This window comes from Protopterus annectens, chromosome 3.part0, assembly GCF_019279795.1.
Source record: "Protopterus annectens isolate FY-2018-M chromosome 3.part0, PAN1.0, whole genome shotgun sequence".
NCBI lineage: Eukaryota > Metazoa > Chordata > Ceratodontiformes > Protopteridae > Protopterus > Protopterus annectens.
This window is the reverse complement of record NC_056731.1, coordinates 1,095,780,071-1,095,802,570: the sequence shown is the minus strand read 5'-3', so window position 1 is coordinate 1,095,802,570 and position 22,500 is coordinate 1,095,780,071. Positions and strand designations below refer to the sequence as shown.

The window sequence follows — 22,500 nt, the reverse complement described above, 5'->3', positions numbered from 1 at the left end:
TTCACATACATTCTTTGATAAACATTAGTGAGTTTAATTCTGTTAAAATAGTTTCAGCATGATAGTCATGATTCACATGCATTATCTGACCTATTCTAGTCATTTTTTCCTGATTTCCACAGCTGCCATACTCCTCTTCTTTCTCATGTGCCGTAATGTATTGTAATAAATAAACTAAGTTTACTCTTATTTCTTCTCTAAAGACATTCAGTGGAATTGAGCACACATTTTCAATTCTTAGTAGTAGTTTTATAAAGCCTGTCAACTGTGCCATCTTAGTTTTCAGAAATATGAATAAATCCTGTCCCTTTCTCTCTTTCATCCCCCTGGTCAGTCTCAGATTCTTCCTGTGTTCTCTAGCTTTCACTGCATCCATTTGCTGATCCACATTTTCAGTTTGGACATCTTGTTCTTTCACTATATTTCACACTTTAGCAACCTGTTGCTTATTCTGCATGATGGCAACCTTTTGAGCATGTAGAAACTCAGCTTTTTTAATTCCAACTATGAACAGTATTTATATATCTTTGTATCTGTCCAAACTTCACCTCTTCCATACCTCTTGTCACCACTTTGACCTTCAATTGAATCAGTGTTTTATCAGTGGGACTCTGTGGCACATAATAGTGGTACTCTGACTGTGACCCAGGCAACTAGGGATCTTTTGGTAGCCGCAGTATTGGACATTCATGCAGGGAGGGAGAGAGAGAGAGAGAGAGGAGTGAAGGGCAATGGCTCGCTTGCCTCTCTTGAAGGGGTTTGCCTGCACTCAGGTGCACACAGGGTGTTGAGATTTCCCTGGTGGAGACCAGGGAACCCACTGTATATGCTGCAAGGGTCAGGGTTGCTTTGGGGGAACACTCTGATGAAATGAGGGGATGTCCTTCTCAGCCCATTTCACACCCATTTCCAGCACCTCAGTAGACACGTGATTAGGATCAGGAAGGGGAAAAAAACTATAAACCACTCCTTATTCTTCCTCAGTGATTACCATCTTTTTGTTTTTCCAGACATCTTTATTAAATTTACATATATTTCAAAGGTAGTCGTACATTTATATAAATGAAAAACATACAAAATTATATCACTTGCAAACAGTTTACATCACAGACACCATTGAAACGACTGTAGTTGTAAACACTATACATCATTTATAAACCCATCCAGTCATTGTCAGTTAAGCATTATATAGCTCATTCAAATCCTGCCTCGTAAACCTCTTTCCTACTGTGCATATATTGTTCCCACAGTTGCCATGTTTTCCTATATAGTTTGCTCCTTCCCTTTTCTAAAGATCCCAGTTCCACTCAGTGATTACCATCTTGGTCAGCTTTTGCCAGGTGAATGGAATGAATGCACTGATAGGCCAAGAGAGTTTGATGGTTAACAGGCACTGGTGCCAAAAACTGAAAAAAAGAAAAAAATGTTCTATTATCCATAAAATACTTTTGTTCTGTTATCCATAAAATACTACTGCAATGGCCAGTGCACTTTTTAATTCTTGCCATTTTACCTTTCTTCCTTCACAGTAATTTCCATTTTTCTGCCATCATTTATATATGTGGACTTTCTTGTTCAATAATTTTGTTTTATATCAAAAACATTATCTAATCCCAAGTATGGAGCAAGTGGAACAGAGTCAGCCTCTTCAGTGACAGCAGTAACCTCTCCCCATATGGATACCTTTTAAGGATCTTGTACTTCATTTTCAATTTATACTTTCCTCCCCATTTGCTACCATTACAGCTGTCTTAACTGTACTCATTTTCAACCTGTCTACCTTCAGTTTTGCATTCCATTCTCCTATCATTTGCTGAAGTTCGTGTTCGGAGTCTGCCTGTAATGCTACATCATCATTGACCTGTCTCCTCCAACTTGCTCATAACTGTCCTCTGAAGTATATTCTCATGGTGACCACCCATGAGAACAAGCTTGAGACTCTCTTCTACAGGTTGATGAGTACGGACCTCATTCCAACTACAAAAATTATTTGCCATAAATAACAATTGAGTTGAATGAGCATGTCCATCCTTATCAGAATATCCACTCTTCTATCCCACTGCCTGTCTTCAGATATGATCTATAGGATTATTGATGATCTTGTTTTGTTTTTCTCCTTCACTTTTTGAATGGCACTGAAGTCTTCAGAGGAAGCTAGTTGACAGGGTAAAAGACAGAAAGGAGGGGCTAGTAGCTTGGGAAAGTTTCAGATGCAGTGTTGTCTGAAATCCTTTGACTTCTGTTCTGTCTGATAAGCACCGACCTGACCATCAGTATCTATCATTATGTTATAAAACATTTAACTGTATATGGAATATGTACAGGTTTTATTAGCATGCTCTTTTTTAGTGTACCTTGCTGATTCTGTCATCAAACTAGTTCATAAAACAGCATCTGCTGAAATGACCAACTAATTAAATGTAAAATGGTGCAGTACTGTGGTTTGTAGGTGGACTGCTAATCTTTGCTTTTTCTGAGCTCCTGCACTGAATATATCAAGTTGGATTATAACTATAATTAGACTTTTTAATTATAAATGTGCTCCATTTGCTTATTCATGAGTGGCTTGTTGTACTAGGCTGCTAGGCTGCAGACCCTCTTGAATAAAATCTTGATTTCAAAATGTTTTTAATTTTAACTTTTACAAAATAGTTGAATTTTCTTATATGGGGACTCAGAAGCTGTGTATTGCCCAGCTGTGTACTCTGCACGTATAGAGTTCCATTTTCTGTTAAAATAATGTCTTATTTGTCTATGCTAACAGTCTAGCATTTAGGCATATTCATCCATAGTGAAGAAAACAATTTCACAGTTTCATCTAATGATCCTTATTCCTGTTTTTTTTTTTTTTTTGGGGGGGGGGGCACAAGCAGCAGTTTATTAAGGGTTTTCTGAACTGCTTAATAAAGTGTGTTGCAGCCATTTCCTGTTGGCTCAGGCTTCATCAGGTGACTAGTCCCCAAGGCCACCAGAGAAGAAAAGTGGAATTACACATCACTTCTGAATGGAAAAGGATGCTTGCAAATGTGGGATTAAAAAAGACAACTGTATTTTTTTCTTTTTCTGTTTAGTTTCCTGTGCAAGCTGTCAGCTAGAGTAGTTTGTAAATAGTATGCTGTTCAGCACCAAAATATCATGTGGTGGATAGTTACAAGCAGATTAAGAGAATAATGCTTTGTGTTTGTTTGTAAATAGGTGTCTATTGGGGGAATCCTATGAGCTGCTCTGTAGACTGACAGCAGTAGTGAAATATGTTACTTTGACCATTATGTATGTATTTATGCATTTGATGTACACAAGCATCTAAAATGAATGTAGTAAGTAAGGTGGATTTAACTGCTGGGCATTTGGATGTAACCTTGAGCTCGCTTATACACAAGCATGTGGGGTATTGCACTTTATGTGTCTGACAATAGCGAACTGAAATACATTACTTCTGCCATAGTTTGTTTTATTATTTATTTAATCATTTATTTATTCACAGTCAGTCATCTGAGGTCAGTAAAGTAGCTATAATTAGTGAGCACTTGTGTGTGTGTGTGTGTGTGTGTGTGTGTGTGTGTGTGTGTGTGTGTGTGTGTGTGTACGGAACTCCTTTAGAAACCCGAAATCCAAAAGACCAAGATGAAAAAACCCGACATCCAGGAAGACTGACCGCCCGGAACAGCGACAAAACACTAATGGTAAGTAACCGATCGCCCAACCCACAAACACACTAAACACTGAAACACAAAAACACCCACACCCCTCCTAACTAAATATACCAACTCCGAGATTGCACTACAGTGGAAGTAAGGGGCAAAGGTCAGCATGCTGGCCAAGTAGTTATTAATGTTAAGTGATTTGTCGGTGTTCCAGACAGTTGGTCGTCCTGGATGTCGAGATTTTCATCTCTGTGTTTTGGGTTTCGGTTAAGTGGGATTTCAGGTTTCTAAAGGGGACCTGTATGCATGTGTGCGCTTGTCCCCATTGAAGGCTCTAGTGTCTAGCACCGTAGTCAGACAATATGAAGCTGAAATCCATTACTTTTTCCATTATTTTTTATTTACTCGTGCATTTGATCATCATAGTCTGACATTTCAGATGTGCCGCGGCGGTGGTGGTGCGGTAGTGTTGTCGCCTCACAGTAAGGCGCTGTCCGGTTCGATTCTCAGTTTGAGCGTCTTCTGCGTGGAGACATGCGTGAATGGGTGTACCTTCGTTGAAGGTTGTGCATCAGGGCTGGTAACTCGGCACGTAAAAATCAACTACCAATCATTAGCGGACCGGAGTTCCGCTGTGGCGACCCCTAACCGGGAAGAGCCGAAAGAAACAACAAGTCTGACATTTCAGATGTGCACAGTGAAGTCCTTCCATATGTGCACATGCATGGTTGGGCAGTTGCTCTGTGAGTCTGACACTGTGTGAGGAGCAGCAGTGCATTATAAATGTAGCACTACAATACTATGTAACTGTCAGTTTGCATGCTGTCTCCAGAATGCTTGAAACATTGTTTTTACAAGCTGAGGTTTATGCTACGTATATTAGTTCTTTTTTTTCACAGAAAAGTCAGAAGGAGAAACTTAATACTGCAATAAATTTTTAAAAAAATTATTTTTGTTTAACTCTCAGCAGGAACTTGCTCAGGTGCACATTACCTATTCGTTGTGGAGTGATGGGAGTCAGGCATTTCTGGGCTGAGGAAGAGCTTTAAATCTTGTTAATTCCCTGCCTGAGAATCACAATCAACAATCCATTATCTGGTGGGAGGCTGGTGGTATGAAGTGGGCTAACTTGTTGGTCCTGTCGGGCAGCCTACCCTCTCACTCTGGAAACACCCTTTTCCCATTGGCAGCTCATCTGAGCTGTTACTGTCTTCAGGGGAGAAACATGCCCTTATGAGACAACTGGTAATGTAGGCTTAGACTCCACTGAGTGTAGCACCTAGTTCTCCTGCTAGGTGTCATCCGTATGGCAAACTGGAGCAGTCTCCCCCCTACCCCAGAACTGGAGAGTCAGCAGTGGCCACTTACTCTCATGATCCACAGTCAACTCACATAGGCATCCAAGCTGCTACATCAGTTCTCGTTGCCTGTGTCATTGTCTTTGCTTTGTCTGTTTTTGTCACAGTGGTGTCCAAAACCTTGAGAAATGCCTTTTTAAAACACTTTTAGTAAATTATCACTTGTGAGATGAGCAAACTTACATTTATGTAAAAGTAATCAAGCCATATTAACAAGTTCACATTTACAAGCATTGTATATCACATATATTGTTATATATCATATAAGCAACATTACGTAAATCATTCAGTTCCTGTCTTCTGTTAAACTGCATTCTTCCTACAAAACATTTTTCTGCATGTATTATTTCCACCGTTTTCATTTTTTGCTATAAAATTTACTCCTAGGCTGTTCTAAAGATCCTACAGCCTGTTCTTTTATCTTTGTTTACTGTATTGTAAACAAATGTGTATATTGCAAACATATGCTAACCTCATATGAACAGTCAAAATATTTACAGCTGAACTTCCGTAATGCACAAACAAGTACTATACCTCTAATTAACTCCCCAGAACACATAAATATAACATCTTTACCTAGCTATTTACCTGCGAAATATCACAGACTGACCCATATCAAATACAACTATCTAAAACCTAAAAAAAAACTCTTCACCATTACTTTAACCTCCACAATCCTTTAAACAAACTATTACACCTCTCCTTACTAGATGGGGCATTCATCCTAACCCAGGACAAGGGCAAAAAACAAGCACAGAACCACAAATTCATGTTCCCTCTACCCCAAATATCCCATCTAAATCTCCCAACTCACTCTATATAGCTCACCTCAATATTCGCAGCATAAATAATAAAATTGCCCACCTCCTTGCTCTCCTGGATGTTCATTCCTTTGATATACTTTAACAGAAACATGGCTAAAACCCACTGCACAAGATGTTGAAATTATTCCATCTGCGTTCAACATCTTGAGACAAGACCGCAAAGTACAAAAAGGAGGGGGTGTTGCTATCCTCTATAAAGAAGGGCTACAAATATCTATACTAGATCTTGGTTCCTCTTCTGAAAACAATTCAGAAATCATTAGCACCAAACTTCGACTTAATCCCAGCAAATCCCTAAATATAATATGTATCTACTTGCCCCCTGGTAACAACATCACCACTCTGGAAGGTACCCTTGCTGAACTCTCCACAAAAATTCCCCAAGAGACAATAATTCTTGGAGACTTTAATATAGACTGGAAGGACTGCTCTACTGAATTACCAACCTCCCATATTAACCTTAATGGCTTCTCACAAACAATTAACTCCCCAACCAGAATTAATAAACCCAATAATAAAGAATCCATTCTAGACTGGATTCTAATAAATAATCACCAACAATTCTATAATGTAGGGACCCTCCCTGATGATGTAAGTGAACATTCTCTCACTTACATAATCAGGCAAAGGTCGAGCTCACACAACCCAACCATATATAAAACAGTAAAAAGCAAAAGAAACTTTAACCTCAATAACTTCCAAGTTGAACTAAAATAATGTGATTGGTCACCTATAAAATACCTCCCACTTGATGAAGCAACAAACTACTTTAACTCAAAATTCTTAACAATCCTTAACCACCATGCACCAAAGCGTTCCATCAAAATTAAATCTAAACCCACCCCATGGCTTACAAAGAAAACCAGGCAGAAAATTCAACAGAGAAATAAAGTTTGGGCACTATGGAGAACAACTAAAATCTCCGTAGACCAACAACAATTCAAGCAAAAAGAAATGAGACTAAGAAAGCTATACTCGAAGATAAAATAAACTTTTACTTCCACCGCCAACAGACCAACCAAAATAATCCACAAACGTTTTGGGCTAGCTAATACAGACTACCTTAGCCAGGCCAATCCGCAACACCACCCCCTATAGGATCAAATTCCGACAATCCAAAGCAAACTGCTAATGCTTTTAATACCTTCGTCACTGAGACCATCCAAACACTTGCTAATCAACTAACAGCTGATAGCTCTGCCCTTCCAACCAATACTACTAACTCTCTCCCAACTCTAAACCTGCAACCTGTCCCAACTTCCCTCATCTGCAACCTCTTAAGTAAACTAAAACCTACTACCCCCTCAGCTGACCAGCTACCTACTGAATACCTGCAAAAGGCAGCCAGAGTCATAGCTTATCCTGTATCATTGCTGATAAATAGAACCATACAAGAAAGCACTATTCCCACCATCTGGAAAATCTCCTACATTATCCCCCTACACAAGGGTGGACACTCCAGAGAATATTCTAAATATCGTCCCATAGCTCTACTTTTCCCATTAGCTAAAGTAATGGAAAAGTGCATCCACAGACAGTTACTAGACCACCTACTCCAGAACAATTTACTGGCCAAATCTCAACATGGCTTCAGGCCTTTCCACAGTACAACAACTGCACTCCTATCCTTCACTGACAACATCAATAAAAACCGTAATAATCTTCTCTCTTCAGCACTTTTCATCGACCTTTCAAAAGCATTCAACATGGTCAACCACCACTTACTTCTCAATATTCTAAAATCCTTCTCTCTGGACACAAAGACTATAAAATGGTTCCAGTCCTACCTTGATAATAGACAGCAGGCAGTGCTATGGGACAACAATCTCTCATCCCATCTCCCAGTTACCCTAGGTGTTCCTTAGGGCTCTATATTGGGCCCCTTCCTTTTCTCAATCTCAACCTAGCTATTCCTTTAACTAACTGTGTACAATACGCAGATGATTCGACAATAATCTGCTCAGCTAAATCTCAATCCGAACTACAGACTCTAACTCAGACAATGTTCAGTAAAACAGAAAATTGGTTTCTACAACGCTGCCTCCTCTTAAACCCCCCAAAAAACGAACTCCTCCTCTTCACTCCTACCCGTAAATCACTCCCAATGAATTTTTCAGTCTTGTCCAGTAATGGTACACTCATATCTCCCGATCCAACAACTAAACTTCTAGGGGTAACCATTGATAACCTGAACTTTGAAACCCATATCAACAATACCATAAAAAATGTCAGCAGGAAACTAGGCTCCCTCTATAGGATAAAAACCCTTTCTCTCCCCACTAGCCAGAACCACTGCTGCCTATTCCCACCTTATCGCCACACTTCTCTATGCTTCTTCCATATATAGTAACTTGTCAAAAAATAACCTTAACAAGCTAGCCAACGCTTACAATAGCATTGCCAGATTTACTGCTTCCTCCTTTAGGGCCCATCACTGCCATAATCTGAAACAATTAGGCTGGTTAGAGTTTCTGAATCAGATTCACTTTAAACAACTCACCATTGCGCACAAAACCCTTTTCCAACCTACCAGTACCCCAATACTTGCTAGTCTCATTACCCAATATAAGAACCTTTCAACTTTACGCTCATCTAATAAACTACTTGTATCAACATGTAAATCTAATAACATGGCAGGAGATACTCTGTTCTCAAATGCAGTTAGAAAGTATTGGAACCAACTCCCCCATGAACTTACATCACTGTCATTTACACTTTTTAAACACAATCTGAAACTCTATCTTAAAACCCATTGGTTATGTCCCTGTACAAATCCAGATTAACCTCATACTACATCCCAAATACCCTATCTTAAGACCTAATTCCTGCTCTATCTTTGTCTTTTTAGATCAAGGCCTATCCTTGGCAAAAACATATCTTATCCTAATAGAGATAATTTAAAATACCTAGTTAAATTCTTCTGCATATAATTCTAAAGCATCCTACCTAAGGTAGGCAACAAGTATTGTTTAAACTGTGAGCATTGCTGAACTGTTGAAACTTGAAGTATGTATTTGTTTAACAATTACTTTCTAGTTACTAATGAAGTCTTGTACATAAAGTCTAAAATATCTTATCTAATGCTTGTAACATGTTTTTTGTATAAACTGTGAAGATTCCTGAACTGCTTAAAATTTGTAGTATTTAACTGTATAACAATTAGTACCTGTATGATGTTCTTCGTGTTTCACTGTTGCAGTCAATACATTTGGGTAATCCGCTGGCAGGTTGCCCTCAGTCGGCCTGATTAACAAAGTCGTGGGTCCTGCATCGGTTGTGGTCCCTTCTTCCATGATGTCAGGTCGTCAGGGGTATAAAACATGCAGCTGACGCCATTACATCAGTCTTTCTTGCCGCGCGGTGCCCGAAGCAGAAGTAGTTCGCAAGTGCCGGTTGGCCGACTTTCGAATGTCATAACCGAAGTCTTCAACTAAAAGCTAAGTACCCCGTTGGGGAAACTTTTTCTTGCTCCTTACCGATGTCAGTAAAAGTTAATAATTGCATTACTTGTGGGAAGCAAACACCTCATAAGGATTTTCATTTGTACTGTATTCCTTGCCTAGGCCCTGACCAATGGCATACCTTGCTGTCGGTTTTGTGCTTTGTTTAATCAGTGCACTATCCGTCATTGGTACATTTTTGCTTCTAAATATTTCGGTTCTCGGTTTAATTATCCAGAAATGATGTCGGTTAGCCATCCAACTAGTGGGATACCGAAAAAACGCAGAGAAAAAGACAGAGACAGGCCGTTGAGGTCCAAAACTGCTGATGACGCTTCTCCTAAGCCGCTCGCCAGTACTCAGTGAGCCGCTTTCGCAGCCCCTGATACCCGCTACTTCTGATTCACAGGCCTCTACTGAGACCCATTCGAAGTCCGGTATGCTGCAAGATGCTTCACAAATGGAACCCTGGGATGTCTCTACCCTGGATGGGTCCGGAGCCGCTGAGCAGGCACCGGCTTCTAAGGGTGTATTCAGGCCTACAGACTTGCGTATTAAACCGACTCCAATTTCAGTACTAAGGTCTAAATCTCGATCTGTGTCTAAAAAACCGACGTCCAGGCCACATGTTCAGGCCCCTATGCCTAAAAAGCAAATGATCAAAATGGCTGAAGATTTAATTACTCTAATCAGGGGTAGTCAACCCCCCTTCTCCAAGAGGCCCAGGATTGAACTTGACTATGAATCTTCTGAACAGGACTCTGTCTCTTCTGACTCTTCTAATGATCTGGATTTGTCCATACCTACTTATGAGGATTCTGATGCAGAGGATTCCATTCCCTCTGCTTCTCCGCCTGAGGATTTTTCTTTTGGGGAAACTTTACATACCTTAAGGGAGCATTTCCACTGGGAAAGTCAGGATTTCTCTGAATCCAAAAAGAGGCTTAGGGATTTCCTTCTTCTTCCTCAGCATAGGCCTTTGGCTTTCCTGTACTAGACATTGTTGATGATGTGTTTTCGGAATCCAGTATGGCTCCTGATTCCTTGCCTCCTGCACCTAGCAAACCAGACAGGTACTACAAGGTTCCTGAGTCCCACAAATTCCTTTTCAAAAATCCTGTTGCGGACCCTGAAACCATTTCTCAGGGGTCCAAGGGCATTAAGGCTTCTTCTGCTAAAATTCCTACCCCTTCTGATAGAGACTCCTGGGCACTGGATAGATGGGGTAAAAAGGTTTATACTTCTGCAACCTTAACAGTCAGGGCTTTAAACTGCCAATTCCTTATGTTAAAATATCAACAGCATATCATGGGACTGCTTAAACAGAAAATGATGTTGATTTTTGACTGTGTGGAGAATAAAGATTTACAGGATTTATTGTGTTCAGCTGAACAAGTTGGCAAACATACTTTGCAATGTGGTTTTGATTCTTTAGAGGCCTCTTGCAGGGCTGCTGTTACTGGGTCTGTGCTTAAAAGGCATGCTTGGCTTAAGGACCAATCTCTGCCTGATCATGTTAAAACAAAACTTTTGGATGCTTCTCTACAGCAGGACCGCCTGTTTGGCAATAAGGCTGAAGAAGTTCTAAAAAAGATGAAAGATAAAGCTAAATGCAAACTGTGAAAGATTTCTTAGAAGTACAACCTCCTAGATTTAGTAGACACTGGCCTACTAAGAACTGGTCCTTTCCAGCTCCTTCCAGAGCCACTCCAGCCAAACCCAGACATTCCAAAAGCATCAGGTTTCAGTCCCAAGGGACTTTCAGAACTAAGCAGTAGGGTGCTTCCACTTCCAATTATGGAAACAACAAGGCACCACCCTATGGTAAACAGTCTCAATGACATACCTTTAAAATTACCAAGCACTTACCTCTTAGCCGCCCCTTTGGGGGGAAAACTGGCTCTTCATTCAAGAAACTGGCAACTTATAACCCAGGACAAATTGCTTTTAAATATAGTGTCCCAGGGATACAGATTTTATTTCCACATGCTGCCAATTCCAAACAGATGGCCAGACCTGCCCCCAAATCAGTGGGCAGAGGCTCAGAAACAAGCACTTTCCCTCCTAAACATGGGGGCTGTTCAACTAGTACCAGAAAAGGAAACGGGACAAGGTTTCTATTCCAGACTTTTCCTGATACCAGAAAAGACAAATCATGGCATCCAGCTGTGGGCCTGTCTACTCTAAACACCTTTCTGGACATTCCAAAATTCAAGATGCTGACTCTTCACCAGTTACTTCCTATGCTAGCCAAGGATGCCTGGTTGGCAACTGTAGTTTTAAAAGAGGCTTACCTGCATATCCCAATCAAGGAATCTTGCAGAAGATACCTATGCTTCAAAGCAGGCTCCATGTATTTTCAGTTCTCTGCACTGCCCTTTGGCTTGTCTGCTGCGCCGGTGGTATTCACAAAGTGCCTGGCTCCAGTAATTGCATTTTGTAGGCAAAGAAATATTCAGATATATCCATACCTGGACGATTGTCTAATTCAGGCAGAAAACCAGACCATTCTTCTAAAACATTTGGCGTTTGTAAAAATAGTTCTAACTTGTCTAAGGTACATCATAAATGAAAATAAATCTCAACTGGTACCATCTCAAAAAATTACATTCCTGGGTACAAGCTTGAATACAACTGCCCAGATGGCTTTCCTTACACCAGAAAAACAAATTAATTTGGTGACTTGCTTCAAACAGGCAAATACTGCAAGCCTTGGGGTTCATGGCCTCCTGTATTCTTCTAATTCCATATGCAAGACTGCATGTGAGGAAACTTCAGTGGTACTTAAAAAGTCAATGGAGTCAACATTGTCACAGCCTGGAAACAATAATTCCTATCATACCTTGCCTGCGCCTAGATATCCTATGGTGGACAGAGGCCTGCCACCAAAATAAGGGACTGCCGGTCTCACCACCCCCTGCCACCCAAACCCTAACTACAGACCCATCAGATTATGCATGGGGAGGGCTCATCTGGCAGGGAAGTGCATTCAGGGCAAATGGAGCCCAAATCAAATGCACCTTCATATCAATCAAAAAGAAATGCTAGCTGTACAGAATGCACTGACAGCCTTCAAGGACTGTCTTCATCCAGGACAATTACTGATAAAGACGGACACCACGGTTATGTGGTACATAAACAAGCAGGGGGGCACACATTCCTACCCCCTCTGCAGACTAGTCATGGCATTGTGGGACACGGCCTTGAGTTACCAAGTACAAATACAAGCTCAATTCCTGCCAGGAAAGCTGAATGTTCTGGTAGACGAAATAAGCAGAAATCTCATGGACCCACATGAATGGAAACTGGAACCACGGATTTTCAACATGTTGACACGCAGATGGGGGAGCCCAGACATAGATCTTTTTACCTCACCCCAGAACTACCAGTCGGACAAATTTTGCACAAGAACTCATAACAAAAAAGCCTGGAAAGTGGATGCTCTGTCCTTCAGCTGGAAAAACCTATCAGTCTTTGCCTTTCCCCCTCTGCCTCTGCTCTCCAAAGTTCTACTAAAAGTCAAACAGGACAAACCAAATATGATTTTGATTGCTCCAGACTGGCCTCGCCAATTCTGGTACCCACTTCTGCGTAGTGTGTCACACATTTCACCATGGCACCTTCCTCAGACACCTTCCTTACTGTCTCAGCAGGAGAACCAAATTCTGCACACTCAGCTCCAAACATTGAATCTTGCAGCTTGGCTAATCACTTAAATTCTCCCTTAGCATCCCTCAGCAAACATGTGAAGGATGTCATTTTGGAGGCGAGAAGACCTAGTACTAGAAAATCTTATGCTGACAAATGGATAAGATTCTGTGCCTGGAATCAATCTCAAGGGATGAGCACAGCAGTGTCCAATTTGCCTCAGATTTTGCAATACTTAACTGAGATGCTTCACAAGTGCCTGTCTTTTTCTTCCATAAAAATCCATGCCTCAGCCATTTCAGCTCATTACAACACAGAACCCCCCCCCTTCTCTCATCCTCTGCTAAAGCAGTATCTCAGAGGGGGCAAAAACTTGAGAGCACCCAGGAGAGCTCCCCTGCCTGGGGCCTTAACTTTGTATTGGAAACACTCACTCTACCTCCTTTCGAGCCAGCTGCTACTGCAGAATTAAAATTTCTTTCCTGGGAAACAGCCTTCCTTTTAGCAATCACTTCAGCTAGAAGGATGTGTGAATTACAGGCCCTTATGGCAGTGGAGCCTTTCATCATCTTTCATGCGGACAGGGTGTCACTCAGGACCCAATCCATCATTCATGCCCAAGGTGGTATCCAGTGTGGCTGTTAATCAGTCCATTCATTTGCCAACTTTTTTCCCAATTCACAGAACAAGGGTGAGCTGATTCTGCATTCATTGGATGTACACAGAGAACTTAGATTCTATGTGGACAGGACTAAATCTTGAAGAAAATCTGAGCAACTGCTGGTAGCATTTGCTGCAGGGGCAGAGGGGAAGGCTATTTCAAAGCAAACCATTTCTAAATGGATAAGCCATTCTATTAATTTCTGCTATAAGCACCATGGAAAAATCTATCCCCCAGGGGATCAAATCGCATTCTACCAGTGCTGCATCTACTTCAACAGCCTTTCTCAGAGGTGTTCCTACCAGGGATATTCTAGAAGCTGCTACCTGGAGTTCAGTTCATACTTTCACCAAGCATTATCACTTACCACTTTTTCTGTAAATCTAGAGCTGGCTTTGCCACTGCTGTTTTGCAGGGCCTGTTAACTGGTCCAAATGCTATATAAATCCATCCTCCCAACCATAGCTTTGGGAATCTACCCAAATGTAATGACTGCAACAGTGAAACACGAAGAACATAGTACAGTTGTGTATACTTACCATAAATGTAGATGTTCGAGTGTATTCACTGTTGCAGTCCTGGTTACCTTCTCTCCAGCCCCCTGTTTTTCTCTTACTATACCTCTACTTTCTTTTACTATACTTAAAAGCCTTTTTGGTGTATTTGCTTTTGTTTGGAGGTATATTTTTGTGTTTTTAAATATATATATATATATATATATATATATATATATATATATATATATATATATATATTGCTCCCCATTTGGGGGGCACCTGACATTTGGGGCAAGAAAAACTGATGTAATGGTGTCGACTGCATGTTTTATACCCCTGACGACCTGACATCTTGGAAGAAGGGACAGCAACTGATGCAGAACCCAAGACTTTGTTAATCAGGCTGACTGAGGGCAACCTGCCATCAGATTACCCAAATTTAATGACTGCAACAGTGAATACACTCGAACATCTACATTTATGGTAAGTGTACACAAATGTACTTCAGTAGTTTAGTAATCTCTTGGAGCTTATCTCTCCGGGACTCTACTGAAAATGGACATAAATCCAGTTAGACTATCCCGGTCAACAAATGTAAAATAAAATAAATAAATAAAATAAATATTCACTTATTCAAGTATAGCTGGTTTAGATTTTGATTTCCATTTTCTAGTAATTGCTTTTTTGGCAGCCATCAGAATTATACTTAACAAGGCCTTACTATGTCTAGGCAATTCAGATCTTTTATCCCAGCTTCAAAATAAAATTTCTTAGTTGCCCTCATTTTTCACCCAGTATTCATTACTGAGTACTTGTAGGGAATTTTTAAAGTCTGCCAGCTTGTTACACTCTCAGAATATATGTTCCCAGTTACCTCTTTCTTCCCCCATCACACTTTCATTATTTGCCAGGTACCTGAGGAAAATTTCTTTGGAGTCTGCTTGGGGTAAAAAAGTATCTATGCAAGTATTTTCAGGCAAAAATCCTAAATCTTCTAGATTTTGTTAAATATTTGAGAGCCATGCATATGTCCTTCCTTTGTTTATTTGTGAATTGAATATGTAATCTTTATTCCCAATCTTTTCTGACCTCTTCCAAATGATTTCTGTAGTTATTGTGGAATATTTTATGTCTAACTATCCCTTCTTTAACAGCAGCTTCTGTAGTAGATTCAGTTAAAAACTCAACTTGTTGTTGTGTCTTTCAGCCTTTCCCGGTTAGGGGTCGCCACAGTGGAACTCCGGTCCGCTAATGATTGGCAGTTGATTTTTACGTGCTGAGTTGCCAGCCCTGACGCACAACCTTCAACGAAGGTACGCCCATTCACGCATGTCTCCACGCAGAAGATGCTCTAGCTGAGAATCGAACCGGACAGTGTCTTACTGTGAGGTGACAACGCTACCGCAGCACCACCACCACGGATCAACTAGTGCACATATTTAGGATTCCTGTATCCCATCTTTTTGTCTGTACTCTGATACCAATCCCTGATAAGGGAAGGCAATCACTAGCCTGCAAGCCAAATGTCTTATTGGCTTCTTCCCACACTATTGCCTTTTCCCTTTTAATGATTTGTTACCAATGCATTGGTTCCTTTGTCAGCTTCCTTCAGTAAATTCAGCCCTCTCTTGCTTGTTCTCTGTACCTCTAATTGTAGTCTTCCATATTGGCAGAATCTCCTCTCTTTATTCCATTGTTGGCTTAGTTTTTAGTTTACTTTCTGCTACTTTATGAATATAATATTCTGTATGACTGTTGTTATTCTCCTTAAGGATATTTCAAAATCCCATTATTTCCTGAATTACCACCTGCTTCATCATCATCCCTTTCCATCTTGAATTGTAGCTTTCTGCTTGTGTTATGTATGAGAGCCTTTACTGTGTAGGTCTAAAATATCCCTTCAAGTCAGGTAATCCTAAACTTCCTTGTTCTATTGGGAAGATCAACTGAGAATTGTTAAGGAAACTGTTAGACCTTTGTAGTGCTGTGCACCTAAATTATATTTTTTCATTTGTTGTTATTCTTATTATTACGGATACCAATGATACATATTTTTCAGGGGCAAATACTGCCAACTCCTAAATTTGGATGAAGTGACTGTTGGATAAAAAGAAGATTTTTACAGAATCTGTAACAATCTGTTTTAATTTATCTATGAAAAAATATAACAATAGTCATGGTAATGAACAAAAATTGTATTTAAAAATCATGTGTAGTAGTCCTGGATTTCATATCAAAAAGTGTAATTGCTTTTTTTTTCTTTTAATTAAAAGTAGAATTGCTTTTTCTTTCTTTTATGTAACAGTCTATGTATTTGATCTGTTGTAACATTTCTGTTAACTATTCTGAAGTATTTGATGAGTACCGGAGAATCGGAATTCCTTACTTTTACTTTTATTATTGTTTATTGGTGAAATCCTTTTGGTCTAAAGTTATATATTTTTACGTAGTTATACAGTACCATAAACAGAGCAGACAAAGGTGGTGGCTGCTTAGGGCACAAAACAGTAAGGTGGTGTGATTTGTATTGCTAAAGAACTTAATACTGGTTGGCAGCAAAGTGCTGGTGTTCATTTCCATAATGTTTAGTAGCTTAACCGAACTTTAAGTTCCTTGAAACACCTTGCAAGAGAGCTTAGAAAGATCTCTCTCCTTTTTGTCTTCAACTTTTCAGTCAGGGGACATCAAATGACTAGAGCTCTGAATTTAGACATGTTTTAAAGTTTTAAATAGATCACCTTACACTAAAACTTTCTTTAGTACTAATGTGTAGTCGTGTCACGTGGAAAATAATTTGCTTTGGGGAAGAGGGAAGTATATGTAAGCAAAATGTCATTCTGTAGCTCTTGTAACCATTCTGTTAAAGCATCATACTCAGTACAGTAGTAGTACATCTTTCCTTTTGAAGGTTGAAGATATTTGAATGCTGAAAGTGATGAGTCATTTCTCTTTGTATCAATAGGTAATGCATATATTAATTATTTAACGAAATTTGGTATTGAATCATAAACTGTTTTTTGATAACATTATGAAGATCATTACTGTTGTTGAGATAGCAGATGTTCTGAATTGTTTACTTTATTTTAAAGTAAGAAAATATTTGTATTCTATGTACTAGAACCAAGTACAGAAACTAACCATATGTATTTAACAATGCAGTGATGACTTCAGTAAAAAGACACTGACAAAATGTTATTTCAGAATAAACCACAATGAACGTTTGGAGTTTCTGGGAGATGCAGTTGTTGAGTTCTTAACAAGGTGAGTATGTTGTTAGAAATTGTTATATTTATTGATTTCAAAAAGGCATTTTTTTCAAAATGTTTCTGACCTGAGGTCATACTTTTTTTCATCTGTGAAATTCTTACAGATAGCCATTAGACAGTAAGTACACTTGCAATTGGTAAGTGCATAGTTAGGTAGCCAGTCTGTCTTCAATTGGTTGTGCATAATTTTTTCAGTTCTATGAGACTAAAGTGAAATTGTTGCATTTTTCATTTTATTAAAGCCATACGCGTGTGTGTGTATATATGTGTATATATATATATATATATATATATATATATATGTGTGTGTGTGTGTTTGTGTCTGTATCTAATAAACATCTATATGGCTGTACCAAAAATAACTGAAACAACATAAGAGTGACAGGAAAAAAGACTGACAGACCAAAAAAAAATGACAAGATTGAGCTTGTACTAGGGAAGGGTTTATGTCCCTTCCCCACTGCTGTGTGACCTTGGAGTTTCTATATATAATTAGCAGTGGGGTGTGGGGGGCTTGGTGTGTTCAGATTTTTCAGTATTTTTCTTTGTGATTAGATTTTGTCACATTTTAAAATGTTTTTGTAATGGGGCAAACCCCCTGTACCCCTTACACCCCCTGCTAATTATATATGCCAACTCCGAGTTTGTACAACAGTGGGGAAAAAGCATAAACCCCTCACTAATATGAGTTCAGTTTTGTCAGTATTTTGTCTCACAGTCTTATTAATTTTCAGTCTTTTTCCGTCAGTTTTTTTACTGTTGATCTTATGTTATATTTATTTTAGATTCACCCATATCCATCCGTCCACAACCTCTTTTCCCTTTTTTTGCACATGTAGTCCGGATGTCGATTCAACAGTGGCAATCATCTAGAGCCAAAATTCACACCACACGGAGGCTAGCCCTGCTGTGGCTGTTTTTCCATACCACACATTCTCACCTATGGCCAATTTAGAGTGTCCAGTCCAACTACTGCATGTCTTTGGAATGCGGGAGGAAAACGGAGCACCCACAGCAAACCCAGACGAGCACAGGAAGTACATGCAGACGTCCGCACAGAAGGCACCCCAGTCGGGAATTGAACCAGAGAACCTGTTGTTATGAGGCGACAGTATTATCTGGTGCACCAGTATGTGTGTGTGTGTGTGTGTGTGTGTGTGTGTATATATATATATATATATATATATATATATATATATATATATATATATATATAGATATATATGTACATACATGCATATACATACACGTGTGTGTGTGTGTGTGTATATAAAATCTTAAGCCCAAACTTCAGTAATTTTCCAATCAAACATACACTATTTATTTATGTATTTATTTTACATTTGTTGACCGGGCTAGTCTGACTAGATACATGTCCATTTTCAGTAGAGTCCCAGGGAGATAAGCTCCAAACTATGCTAATATAGCAGTATTACAAAAAATGAAGAGATGAAAAAACCTCAAATAAACATTAAAAATTAAAAAACATTAAAAATACATTATTTCTGTAAGTTAACATTGTAGAAACTTAATGAAAAGAATCATGGGTACACAGTTTAGTAATACAGTAGTTCTAGAAGCAAATGTCAAGGTTAAGGGGTTGGCATTTGACATGTAGAAGAGTAGGAAAAGTAAGATAGCTTAAAATTGATTGTTTGTTCAGAATTATACATTCAAGTAAAACAGATACAATACATTCAAAGCTGAAGTACAGGTGCCTGGAAGTAGGGGTAATTTTCCAATTATATGTACTACAGGGTAGTTTGCAGACACTAGAAGACTTGAAAATTTAAAGCCAAAGAGAGGCTTAGTAATCAGGTTAGGTTGTTGAAGGAGGGTGAAAACAGTAATGCTATATAGTTAGTTTTAATCTGGGTTGGTGCATGGGCATCGCCATTGTGTTTTAAAGAGTAATTTTAGTTGATTTTTGAAGAGTGGTAATGATGAAAGTAATTGTAGATTGCTGGGAAGCCTGTTCCAGATTTTCCCTACTGAATTAAAGAATAGGGAGTCGCCTGCTTTATTATAGGATTTCTGGATGGTTACTAGTAATTTATTTGCTGAGCGAAGGGTAATAAGATTACTATAGGAAGTGATTAGGCTACTGAGAATAGGAGTATTGGTGGGCTGGTAAAGTATTTTATGGGTGATATTAAGTTGTTGAAGTAGTAGCTGGTTTTCAGTTCTAGCCATCCAAGCTGTTTGAGAATTAGACAGTGGTGGGTTTTAAATGGTGAGCCAGTGGCAAATCTGGCAGTGTTGTTATAGGAGGTTGCCAGTTTGTTAAGGTTACTTTTGGAAAGATTGGTATAAATGGGTGAGGCATAGAGGAGGATAGAGATAAGGTGGGTATGGGCAATGGGGGTTCTGGCTTCAGGGGTAAGAAAAGATTTTATTCTGTAGAGAGAGCCAAGTTTTCTGTTAACAATTTTGATAGTTATGTTAATATGCGAGTCAAAGTTAAGATGTTGATCAATTGTTATGCCTAATAGTTTGGCAGTTGGGTCTAGTGCAATGATAGTACCATTATTGGCCTTGACAGTGAGATGAATAGGAGAGGACTTTAGTGTTGGAGTTAAAAGCAATAGTTTAGTTTTTCTGGCATTTAGTAGGAGGCATCGTTGTAGGAACCATTTCTCCACTGAGTTAAATACAGTTTGAGTAATGGTTTGAAGCTCAGCAGACGAGGGGGCAGTACACACTAGTGTAGAATCGTCTGCATATTGAATGCAAGTGGCTTGAGGAATATTTAAATGTAGATCATTAATGAATATCGAGAAGAGGAGAGGTCCCAGGATAGAGCCTTGTGGGGACCCCTAGAGTAATAGGAAGATGAGTGTAAAGGTTATTGTCCCAGAGGACAGCTTGCTGTCTATTTTCTAAATAGGACTACAAGCAGTCTTTGAAGTATGAATTGAAAATCTTTATTGAACATTAGCAGGCTTTCCTTAACAGAACATAAAATTCTCTCTTCATGTAAAACAAATCTCATGTTTATAAAAAAATTATACCACCTTTTCCATTGGTAAAAGCAAGTCCCAAATTTCAGTCCTCCAAGAGTCATTCATTTAATTTCACTTCATTTCGCTGTAGGTCTCCTGTTCCAGTAACCCATGATTTTTATTAAGAAAACCACTACAGTTCTTCCAGCTGCATCGCACCAGTTTTCTCAGCACAGCAGGGCACTCAATGATATCCTCGCCCACTCTGTCTCAGGCTATGTTTTGGCCTTGCCAAGTGAACTACCATGATTTCAATTCAGCTCTCTTGCCTCTTAGGCCCCAGGCTGTAATGCAGTCTCTCTCTCTCTCTCTTTTTCCTTGTGTTTGGACATGGTTATCATCCACTCTTCATGCAAGTTTATAGGATTAACACCTTCTTGACTGGACAAAACTGTCTGACATGTCCCCTCCAAACACACACACTTCCCAAATACAGTTGAATGGGGATAAAGCTTCATTATTGGCTAATTCCACCCACAGAAGGAAGCTGAACCTAAGTAAGTTACCCATTGGCTGTGAGGGGACCTTTTCCCTACAGATCAACTCTGGCATGATGTCTTTATCAGTGGGTGTATCACCCTAGACCTAATCAGATTTTGCATTATTATACTGAACAGTAGCACTTTCCTTTTTTTCTATACAGATTGTCATAACATTGACTCAGACCAGTACTGCAGTATACTGTACTTAATATTAAGCATGCTATGTATAGACAGCAACAGATGATTAATGTTTTCCTCCTGCATAATACTTTGCATAGAAACACTTATTTTGGGATAGTTTCTAACAAAATACCCAGTTTTGAGAACTTGCATAATATTTTAGGTTTATAAACAATTTTGTTTTTCTTGAACTCTTCCATACTCTCTGTGGGGAACCGTTCCCAAGTTTTATTTCTTAACAAGGACTTCAAAGTTCTGTGTGTAGTGTTCACATGAATATCACTTTCTGGCATATCATGGGGTGGCTTGAGTGCTACAACATGCCGTGCTGCCATAGTGGATTTTGATTTGGTAATTCTCTCATGGGCCTGTGATTGGAAATGCCTTTTGATATCAGCATGGATGACCTTGCGATGAAGAGAACAAGTCTTTCCTGCCTCATGATAGACACTACTCTTGTAGTAACCTGTTCTTCTTTCGTGCTGACTTATGTATCGAGTGCTTGGAACTCTTTTTTTTCCTACTCTTGCCCGAACTCCTCATTGCATTTTACATTAACACCTTTTTCCACGTATATAGCTTATTTCTGATTCACCAGATTGGTTACTTCTTCATCTAGAGAGCATTAATTTCCAAAATATATTAAAAAAAAAACTTCTGTACATAATTTTTAATCTTGGTATACTCTTGATTTATTTGTTACACGTTCAGTTGCAGATTTATTTCTATCATTTGCTTCAGTAAAGGTGCTCATCTGGATTTCAGGTTTATTGTGCTGTTCTTTTTGTTCTTTCAGTTTTGTATTAAGTTATAGAAAATTAGAAGCTGTGTAACAGGACTCATCTTGCATATGAAGTCCCTGATCTCGCTCTGGATTTTGGATTACAGGAGTTATGTCTGGGCTGCAATTAATCCAGGCTTATTTTTTTCTGCTGCCTGTTTTTCTCTCTTGTTTTAGCTCCGAACTTGGCATTATTCGTCTCTAGTCCAGATTTTAGTACTGTACTGTAGCCATTGCATCATAACGCTTCTACTCTTGCTGCATGTTAGGGTGTGCTTTTCACTTCCGTGTATAGAATCAGTTTCAACAACCTAAAGTTGTTTTACCGTCTCATTATTTTGTTTCACAAACCGTATCTCACCAGTTTGCTTACTGAGTTTTCTGTTATAGAAGGACTTTTCTGTTCTTGTGTAGAAGTGTAAGGCAAACACAGTTCTTTTGGATGTTTTTGTCTTTTTTATAATTGCACTTTGATAACTTATAGGTTTTTAGAAGAACTTGTATCAGATACAGATGGTGTGTTAATTTAGACTCCATGACTGGACTGTATTCAGCATTAACTACATCTGACAGGGCACTCTGCATACCCTCTGACACAGTGTTGTCTTTTCTATCTGGGTTCAGACTGTGGATTGTTGGATCATTCAGATCTGAGACCAGCCATTTCCAAAAGACTTCTGCCCCCGAGCTGCACTTCTTCTGCCCATAATGCCTAAC

General features: G+C 39.3%; 1 protein-coding gene across 5 annotated transcripts in view; it reads left to right on the top strand.

Annotated features, from left to right (window-relative positions):
- DROSHA (drosha ribonuclease III) overlaps positions 1–22,500 on the top strand; it is a 3,547,421-nt gene that overhangs the window by 2,073,003 nt on the left and 1,451,918 nt on the right. For 3 of the 5 annotated variants that reach the window (XM_044065331.1, XM_044065329.1, XM_044065328.1), the window contains exon 21: positions 17,232–17,333. In XM_044065331.1, coding sequence (XP_043921266.1) covers positions 17,232–17,333 — 102 coding nt within the window. The remainder of the gene's footprint in view (positions 1–17,231; positions 17,334–22,500) is intronic. The other 2 variants (XM_044065333.1, XM_044065330.1) reach the window with 1 other exon arrangement.